Genomic DNA, 11004 nt, shown 5'->3' with positions numbered 1-11004 from the left:
GAGAAATCTTTGTTTTATTTACAAGAACTCAAAAATTCAATTTATGTGTTGAGTCAGTATGGCATTTTAGTATTAAAAAAACAAAAACAAAAACAAACAAAAAAAAAAAAACAACAACATGCAGTCAGTACAAAGAGGGTTAAAGATGTATCATGTTAAGAACTTTTAACAAGTTTTGGATCGCGGAAGTAAAAGTTATCATTCCAGGTTGGGAAAATGTGTTTTGTCCGAGCACTGAAGACAGAATGTAATGTTAACATATTTGTCACGTTTAACCCGTGACAAAGCGATGTTGTTGATGAAGTGACACGAATATTTGGGTCAATAATGACTGGTCTGAGAACGCATTACCAATATTGAGATAACCAAAACTCAGGGAGATAGTTCGAGAGAAAACTAAAAATGCGTCTTTTCGAAATTTGGGCTATTTGGAAAATCGGATATTATGTTCGGTTGACTATCTTGGTGGTAAACTTCTCAAGTGGTCAACCTGGCATGGCAGTTTTTTGCATCGCGTTGCGGCCGCAAAAAAAAAAATCGCAAAATATCACTGATTTGCATTGCAGCCGCAAAATCTGCAATTTTTGTGCAAATATTCGAGATTTTGCAAAGAAAAAATACAAAAATAATAATAATAATTTTTTTAAAAGGCAAAAAAAAAATATTTTAATTTTATAGCTCGTGTTGAACATGAAAGATAATTAATCAAGAGTAGTTTCTTTTTTACTATCCCATTCTTTTCCTTTTACTAGCGCTCATATGGCCTTGCATTTGTTGCAAGCGCCGTGAAATCTTTAAAAAACAAACAAATACCTTTCTCTTTCATGAACTACTAAAGGATTTATAGGAAAATTAATCGCAAATTTTGCTGTTTTTAGCTTGCAAAATTTGGGATTTTTTTTTTTCGAAAAACCGCCATGCCAGGTCAACAGCATATTTATCAACTCTAAGATTTCTTTTTCATTGTCTCTGTCGTTGTGCAGTGGTGCTTTAATCTAATCTAATCAAATCTAACCTAATCTAATCTAATCTAATCTAATCATTATCATCATCATCATCATCATCATCATCATCATCATCTTCATCATCATCATCATCCTCATCATCATCATCATCATCATCATCCTTATCATCATCATCATCATCATCATCATCATCATCATCATCATCATCTTCATCATCATCATCATCCTCATCATCATCATCATCATCATCATCCTTATCATCATCATCATCATCATCATCATCATGTTGTTGGTGTTGGTGTTGTGTGGTGTCCTCCATCGACTGGCTGGCGTAGCACCTCCCCACATTCGAAGAGTCTCTGTTTCCGAAGCCCAGAAATATAAACAGGAAATGGACCCAAGGCACCCCTTCCATGACCACAACCTAACAAGTAGGCTGAAGTCGAGAAAGAGCTTCATGACGGAAGAAGACATCAGTCTTGACCATGCAGCTGTATACAGACTTTCCACACGGAGGGAGTGGGACAATCATGCAAATGAAGCCGTTGAATATCCGAGAGAACTTACTGCCTTATGGAACTGAACTCCCCAGGAATGAATAGGTAACACTGAACAGAGCACGGGCAAAAATAACCCGATAATTTTGAAAAATTATTTTGGCCAGAAAACTCGTCCTTCAAATATCCATCGATTAGAACCTTCGTCTGAATTTTGGGTTGATACAGAATTTATTCTTGAAATTCAGATCCCCCCGCCCTTTTTAGAATACACAGATACAATAGTCTTCAACAGTCGTACTGTCACTTCCTTCCTTATGACGTATGGTAACTTAGTAACACTGGCTCTAAACTATCGGAACAAAATGGCTGACGCCGTATGAAATATTTCCCCGGCGAGCTTAAACGCGTATCCAGAGGTAAAAAACCCCATCAATTTGATCATGTATTGACTTTTACACATTCTGATCACAAGGCATATGAAAAGGGAATGAAAAGTTCTAGCCAGCAGGAAGAATAAAAAGTAATGATTTTCTTTGTTTAGAACCAAGATGGCCGCCGTTGCCGAGCGCGTGACATCAGACTATTGAATCCAATTGAATCGGCATTATGTCTACACACATTAAGCCAACTTTTGCTTAAAGTCAACACTTTCTGTTGGTCCCAAATCTTCCGTTCTTTTTCTAGGATTCTAACTTTTTCATTGATAATGGATAGAGTCAAGCTTGCTTAAAGTCAACCAATATTTCTGATTTGGAGGTGTTGATTTAAGTATATTCTATGTGTTGCCCGTAGCAGGTCTGCAGTGACTGTATTTTTGAACATTTTGAGCAATTATATAGAGCAATATACACTGAAAAGTGATCAAAATACTTTACAAGGAATCACTTAAAACATGGAGGCCGATACACGAGTCCTGTAAAGCGATATTACAATTTCATTTGACAGAGACAACGCTGTTAATGGTCAGGTACTCATTTTACATATGAGTTTGGTGAGAGAATGTGAAGAAAGCGCTTTTTCCAAGGACTCAACTTTGCGCCGCTCAGAGCAGGATTCGATACCGGGATGCCAATCAGTCCGAAGGCGAGTGTCATATCACAAGACCACAAACAAAGCATAAAAAAAGAGGAAACCCATGAAATACTGCAAACCATCAAAGGTAAAAAATAATCCATATTTTGTGACTCGCGGTATCAAAACTGGATGGACTAGATATCGGACATTGAATTTATAGCCACAGATATAAAACTTGGGGTTGTTTTCTATTCCTTGTAACGGAGAATTGGGGTCTCGATAGATCGTTTTATAGGGCACTCGCTTCACAGGCAAAGGGACCGAGATCGATCCCGGGTGCAGTCGAGATTTTTTTCTGATCCCCTGTTTACCCAGCAGTGATTTGGTAGCTGGATCTATTAGATCTGGAGGAAAGTGCTTTGCGATAGACTATCGTCCTATCCAAAGGATAGCGAGCAATTGGTATTATCCGTTTTAAGCAATAGAAATCGGGATAAACCCCGGCTCCGTGAGCCTAATGGCCATGAAGGACTACTTTTTTGTAAAGGAGAATAAATACAATTTCTTAACATTGCAAATACGTTCAACTTCGTATTTCTTAATATACCGATTATAAATATACTTTTTGGAAATCAATATATTCCGTCTGACGTGTGTATTTTTGTAGGTCTGACATCCGAACGCAAATATGGGCCCAGTTTAACATTGTTGTAATGGACAATATGCTGCGTCATTTATTTATTTTTTTGAGATTTTCCTTACAACAATAAGCCATTAATGAATTGGGTTATCAGACTTGCAAATAAGTGCCGTCGATTCCGACCTAATTACGTTTTGGAGCGTCGTGTAACAATTAAATTAAAATTGAGCTTTTATATAGCGCAATATCCACTAAATGTGCTCAAAGCGCTTTACAAGGGGTCCCTGGTCAACAGCAACATTTAACATTGAGGACGGGACATGACGCCTGTTAGGCGATATTACAATTTTCGGACAAAGACAACGCTGTTAACGGCCAGGTACTCATTTTACACCTGAGTACGGTGAGAGAATGTGAGTAAAGAGCCTTTTCCAAGGACTCAACTATGCGCCGAGCGCGAGGCTCGAACCCAGGACCTTCCGATCCGAAAGCGAGTGTCATACCACTAGACCACATAGCCGCACAATTAACCGTTTAAGCGGTTTTGCTACGAACGAGTCACGACAACTGAGACACACATCAACCAGATCAAATTGTTTTTGTGAGTTCAAGTGGTTTGGTTTTAATCCCAATAATTGCCAGGTCTACTTCAGCTCTGATATAGCCTATATAGTCATCTGCCTGGCATTTCTCTGAGTGATTACCCCTATTTTTTGAAACTATCTTTCAAATTGTTCCATGATTATTAATCTATATAGACTCGTACATAGTTCTTGCTATACGGATTGTGATGATTGTTTTTTAAAATCATTCCCATGTTACCAACACAAGAGGAGATGAGTTTAAAGATATTTGTTGAAAGATATTTATTTTGTCAATAAGGAAAAATACCCTACTGTATTTTTTTAAAACTGTGGCAATTTGGAATAATATACCTAAAGTTTGAGACAAAATTCTAATTCAATAAATAGTTTTAAGAAAGCAGCTGGTAAAGAACTTACCAAAATAATATTTGATTTCAATAAATAATATAACATGACATTGGATATTATTGCCATTTTTGTATATTGATTGATAGAAACTATCGAATGTATAAAAGTGGACATGTCAAATAAATGTAAATAGTGAAAATTTTACTACGAATCTTGACTAAGACACAATGCAATACAATACAATACAATACCTAATACGAGTTAAATTAGACCAATAGTGTGGCTTTTGGTGCCCTATCACAGTGATAAAACTCTGATAATATGCATTAGTAAGCATAAAGTACAGGATATCAATTATAAAACAAATATAAATTACTCATCGAATTCAAACTTAAGGTGATCTCATTCCCTATCAACACAGTTCTTAAAAACTTTGACATATCTCGCATTTCTTGACGAGGCGTAGAGAGAGTTCCAAATATCTACGGTCCTGAAAATTAAAGAGCTGGCACGTATTGAGGTCTAACACCGGTCTTTGAAGAGTTTGAAGACCCCACCTCATGTTGACGTCAAAACCACATATTTGAATAACTCCCTGAAATCCAAGTTGTCAATCTTGTGTACGATTTTGTAAATTTGAATTAGTCTAGTCACCACTAAAGTCTTCTATACTTTAAAGATCGAAGTGAAAGGCGTTCTAATCTTTCCGTATAAGACAGAAAATACAATTCAGCGACAGACATAGTGGCCCTCCTTTGAACGTTTTCTACAGCTATTATTATTATTTGTTATTATTATTATTATTATTATTATTATTATTATTATTATTATTATTATTATTATTATTATTATTATTATTATTATTATTATTATTATTATTATTAATTATTATATATTATTATTATTATTATTATTATTATTATTATTATTATTATTATTATTATATTATTATTATTATTATTATTATTATTATTATTATTATTATTATTATTATTATTATTATTATATTATTATTATTATTATTATTATTATTATTATTATTATTATTATTATTATTATTATTATTATATATTATTATTATTATATTATTGTTATTATTATTATTATTATTATTATTATTATTATTATCATCATCATCATCATCATCATCATTGATTTTTTAAATTATCAATATCGTTATATTGTTAAGCGCATAAATCATTCTATTTAAAAGTTCAATATATATAAATATTTATATTTGATTTATACAATATCTAATCCAGTGATGACACACCAAGGAATACTTAACAACGAACACCAAATTATGGAAATGAATGACAATCACAATGAGCTTTGTGTTAGAGAAGGCCACAAAACGACAGTAGATGAAGATATTGAGGCTGTTGGAATTGACGAGGAAAGGCTAGAGGACGATGATGATGATGATGATGATGATGATGATGATGATGATGATGATGATGATGATGATGATCCTCCATCTTTCGATCATATTCTGGAATATCTTGGAATGCCGGGGAAATATCAAATGATACAAATTGCGCTTAGCAATCTATCAATTGTCATCACAAGCTTTATAGTCCTGTCCATAGTATTTGTAGGTAAGGAAAACAAGCAAACAGCGGATGAATACGCAACAATGTGAATTTTTGTATCTAGTAGCTACTTCAACCCATTTTATTTTCAACTCATACATACAGCATATCTGTTACCAATAATTCTAAGACTTTCGAGGGTAGGGAGATTAGTTCAAAAGTTAAAGTTAAGTACCTTGAACTTTGGACTTTTTTGGTCGCATTTTAATTGGGCTCACAGCACAAACATATCTTGAATTTACACTATACAATAATGCCAAATCATCCATATTTTTTAGAGACAGTGAATATGTTTTAAAAAGTTAGAAATTATTGAATTTAAAATGATATTTTAAAAAATCAACTTTGTGCAATTTTCGAATATGAATACATTGCAAACAGATATTTTAACAAATTCAGTAACCGTAAAAATTTAAATGAAGCCACACTCTACTCGAATAAAGCATCAAATGAGAGCTCAAAATGAGAACTTTTGCTATTGCATTTGATAAATTCAAGTAAATTAACCGAAATTGGCATCTTCACCAAAATAGAACTGGTTCAAAACGATAATGGAAAAAATGAAGAAAAATAACAAGGAATTTCAAAAATTATCAGTAAATTAAAAAATACAGGTATATATAGACATAAAAAAACAGTTGAATTGAAGCTTGTTATAAGTACTAACAAATAATGAACCTTTAAATAAAAAAGGACATAGTCCAGTAACTTTTTTATTAGGTTGAACTGGAAATGTTGGACATTCTATGAAATAATGTTTCGTTCACAGATAGATTCGTTTTATAGATTTAGAATTAGGAGTGTCCGATTAGTCAACAACATGAATTTTGCCAAACATGGAATCCCACTGATGTGCACTTATTTGCAGGTCTGATAACCTAATTCATTATGGGCTCATTGTTGTAATGGAAATCTCAAAAAGTGACGCAAAATAATGTCCATTACAACTATGTTAAACAAGGCCCATAAGTGGAACCGAATGTCAGACCTGCATACATGTACACGTCGGATCCGACTCAAATTTTGACACAAGACAAGAGACATTTCTCACAACTTTCGAAACTAAAATATAATAAAAACTTGCTTTTTTTTAATTGGATTTCATTTTTAAAAAAATGATTTTAGAGCTTTACTCCTGCAAACACAATTAGAATATATACCAAAAAGAAAAAAAAAATTCGTTTGCTGTTATTCACTTGTGAATAAATCAACTTATTAGCGTAGTTCAGCCTCCGTGGAGAGCGCCAAAGGTGTATAATTTGGCTCTCTAAGCACCGTAATTTCGGATGAAAGGTTGTTAAAAGCGAATCAAATTAACACACAAATCAAACAAATATGATATGATTAGAAATACTAGACCGATATTTCGAGAGAGAACAAAATTCACGCTAACGTCAAAATCGCGCGGTTTGGAGTAGCTATTTGTAGACATTTTGAATCTATTTCTCATCTCGTCTTAAGTCAAATTGATATTTACTCCTCTGACATTTTTTAATATTTACTGACTTTAATAATATTTTTTTAAATCGCTGCACAATCCGGGTGTTATAAAATTATAAGGTATATTTTGTGGCCTCGTAGAGATCCCTACGAATGTCGGGATACCCTTGGTCCGAAAATCCAATCAACCGCTGTAGCGTTTTTACTACCATCACAATCACTTCTTTCACGATCACTACTCTCATCAATATTGTTACTTTATCCACAATTTTAACAACCACCACCGAATTACAACCGTTACAATCGCTTCTTTCACCACGACTACTATCGTCTTCACAATTGCATGTTCCACCATCATTGTTACCACCCCCACAACTGTCACTTTTACTCCCACCCATTACTACCCCAATCCCACATCATATCATCATCATCATCATCATCATCATCATCATGATCATCATCATCATCATTATCATGTACAACAACAACAACAACAACAAACAACAGTAACTGCAGTAAAATCAAAACAACAACAAAATACGGCAACAGTAAAAAGTATAAACATCATATCCACTACCATCATTTTAAGTATTGCTTTAATTCTTCAACTCGCTTTTCCCCATTCACCTCCTTCAGGTTACACCCCCTATCACGAATGCAAGAAAGTGAATGAAACAGAACTCACCAGCCAATATTCTCTTGGATCTAACAAAAACAGCACATCTGCTTATGTCACGTATGAATCATGTGACATCAAAGTAACGTTAACTTCAAACAAGAACAGTACGGCAAGGGAAGACAAAGCAGAAACGACAACTCACACACTGCGCTGTCCAAATGGGCGCGACTTTTTTGCTGCAAAAGACACCACCTACACAGCCGAATGGGACCTTGTTTGCGATGTCAAAGGTCAAGTTGAATTTACCCAGACTACATACATTATCGGGCAGCTTATTGGTGGATTGGCCTCATCGCCCATTTCCGACCGCTTTGGAAGAAAACCAGTCTTAGTCGTCTCATCGTGTTTGTGTTGTCTCATTGAAGTAGCACATATTTTGTCTCCCAATATTTTTATAATCTACATCGTGAAATGTTTTTGTGGTCTATTTGGTCAGGCTGCTTTGACGAGTTGCACAATTTTCACCATTGAACTCGTTGTCCCTAGACACAGACCAAAAGTCAATGCGGCGGCCGCCGGCTTGTGGACTTTTACTGTAGTACTTGTCGGGGGTGTGGCTTATTTTGTGCAAGACAAAAATTGGCGATATTATCATGTGGTTAGCATTGGAACAGGATTAGTGGCATTTTTGACACCTTTTATTCTGAAGGAGTCGCCAAGATGGCTTGCTGCAAATGACAGACACGAAGAAGCTCTTGGAATTCTCAAACTAGCGTGTAAACAAAATGGTAAAGATTTTGGAATTGTAAAGCAAAAGTACGAGACTTTCAGTGCACGAAAATATTCATCTACAGTATCGTCAAATAAGCCATTGGTAACAAAAACAATAAATATGGATAGAGATAAAATCAAACACAATGATGGAACGTCACCAAAAGAAAGCACCTCAACTCATCAAACAAACAAGTTTTCCAAAATAAAAATGATAGGCGAGAGTATCACCACTCATGCGCCCTCCCCTTTCATCTTGCTGTGTCACAAACAGCTACTAATTCTCTTGGCTGTTGGGTCGTATTTGTGGCTGACGAATGTTTTGACATATTACGGTCTTTTCATGACATCTTCTGTACTCGCCGGAAATAGATTTTTGAATTTTATTCTAATGGGTTCGGTCGAATTGCCCAGTTTGGCTTTAGTTACTTTTATGTTAAGCAGAATAGGACGCCGGGTTGTTTTCGGAATTTTTATGGGATTGACAGGTCTGTGTCTAATGATCTCAGCCCTCATGTCAACAGTTGGAGGCAATCTTCCTGGATCTGAGACTATAAATACCGTCATGTTTGTATCAGGAAAATTTTCAATCTCCGCTTCGTTTACAGTTTTATACATCCTCACCCCAGAACTGTTTCCGACCAATGTGAGGACTACAGCCCACGGGTTCTGTAGCGCTTTAGGAAGGATAGGTTCAATTGTGTCACCTTTCATGCGTCTTTTTCATGATGAGATAAAATGGGGTCCTGCTCTCCTCTTCACTACAATGAGTTTCGTGGCTGTACTCGTGAGTTTGTATCTACCCGAGACAAAGGATAAAGTCCTTCCTACAACGTTAGAAGATATGGCTGCCCAGAGAAAGGCAACTCGAGTTCCAAGAAGGCAGATGGAACAGTATCATTGACGGAAGGAGAAAGGACACAGTATGAATAAATTGTCTATCTTGCAGTGATCATTTTCAGAATATGGTCAGGCTTCAGACATTCGTAAAATGTTAACATATTTCTTTGTTTATATATGTAATGCGAATATGTGCAGGGTTATTTATTTTTTGGGTGATCTAATTGTTCGATAATCGAGTTGTTTCCTTTGTGTCCTAGGTTCCTGTCTCACTGTGTCACGCAAAGTCGAGTCCATAAAAAAAACGACTCTCTCATATTTTCTGAACCTACTCAGACTAAGTTATTTACTTGGCCTATAACGTTTTCTTCATCGGAAAATCTTACATCCTTAGTTCTGCTGCTGAGTGTTTGCTCGTGCGCGCGCGATCGCGCGCGCGCGCGCGCGTGTGTGTGTGTGTGTGTGTGCGCGCGCGTACTCGGATGTTTGTGTGTCAGTAATCAAAGCCATCATTGCAAACAGTAACACTGGGTGTATAACCAGTGATATACAATTTATGATCCTATATCTCTATCTACACTATGTCACAAGAACGCACGTGATAAAGAGGCAAACCAAAAACTACACATCAAAATTTGACATAAAAAAGAAACTGCTTAGGATCGTTTAACTACAAAAAGAAAGAAAAAAGTTCAGAAAATTGATAATTCTCATTGTTTTAAATTTAATTGTAATCTTTTCTATTTTTATCGTCGTCTGGTTCCTTTTGATCTATTAGTGGATTGAACTAATGTCTCGCATTTTCTATTCCCATTTTTACTATAATACATAATTTTTACACGTGACTATGAAACTTGCTCGTAATCTCATTCAATAGTTACTTTATAGTAGTTATAATAATAATAATAATAATAATAATAATAATAATAATAATAATAATAATAATAATAATAATAATAATAATAATAATAATAATAATATAAAGGAAGTTAAAGTTACTTAATCGCGCAACATCCACATAAGTGCTCAGCAACACTTTGCAATATTGATTGTCATTCAAACATTCATTCGTTGACAATTTTACAGAAAAATACTTGTACTAAGGTATAATCTGGTTCTTGAAACGATTAAGAGATAGCCTTCAGCGTTGGATTATAACTTTGACATTAATTCATGAGGTACACTGGAGCTTGATTATTTATGCATTTATGAACAATACTACAAGACAGGACAAAGAAGATTAACACGGCGAAATCTGACGGCCTGTTTATATTTATATCACACTTGATTTCCATCCCTTCCTGGTTTGGCCATAGGAAGCGCTGGCCAACCTCACACGTTTTCATCAAAAGTTACCCCTGCAACATGAAGCAGAGAGACGGCCAGTTCATCCAAGGGCCTCAGCTGATATCAAGTTAAGAAGCACAATAAAAAAATATTGTAGTTTTGTTTGTTTTATTTTTGTTAGTGCCCAATGATTAATAATAAACAAAAACATGTAAACACGTACAATTTAAAACTGTTTAAAACAGAATAAATCTGACTCACTTTTATTGTAACTTATAAGTGGGACTGGATCTTGTTTATTAATTACTTGTTCTATTGAGAAGGTTATATCCTTTGACAGCTATAAGAGCAAATAGTCATTGCTGTTAAATATTTCCATATGCAACGGGAAAATCATAGGATTT

At 35.0% G+C, this 11004-nt stretch overlaps 1 protein-coding gene across 1 annotated transcript; it reads left to right on the top strand.

Moving 5' to 3' along the window:
* Nucleotides 1-3760: 3760 nt before the first annotated feature.
* LOC144980067 (solute carrier family 22 member 15-like) lies at nucleotides 3761-10879 on the top strand. The gene is made up of 3 exons (XM_078927552.1): nucleotides 3761-3815; nucleotides 5314-5649; nucleotides 7720-10879. Coding segments are annotated over exons 1-3 (1995 nt in total). The 5' UTR covers nucleotides 3761-3814; the 3' UTR covers nucleotides 9378-10879.
* The last annotated feature ends 125 nt before the right edge of the window (nucleotides 10880-11004 follow it).

This window comes from Berghia stephanieae, chromosome 9, assembly GCF_034508935.2.
Source record: "Berghia stephanieae isolate SIO BIC M18660-M18661 chromosome 9, UCSD_Bste_1.3, whole genome shotgun sequence".
Taxonomy (NCBI): Eukaryota; Metazoa; Mollusca; class Gastropoda; order Nudibranchia; family Aeolidiidae; genus Berghia; species Berghia stephanieae.
Note: the sequence above shows the minus strand (reverse complement) of the source record. Positions and strands in the feature narration are given on the sequence as shown.

What these genes read in the sequence shown, in the direction of transcription:
- LOC144980067 (XM_078927552.1), top strand. An exon ending in CCTGTCCATAGTATTTGTAG is followed by an intron (nt 5,650 to 7,719) that starts GTAAGGAAAACA and finishes CACCTCCTTCAG; the next exon opens with GTTACACCCCCTATCACGAA.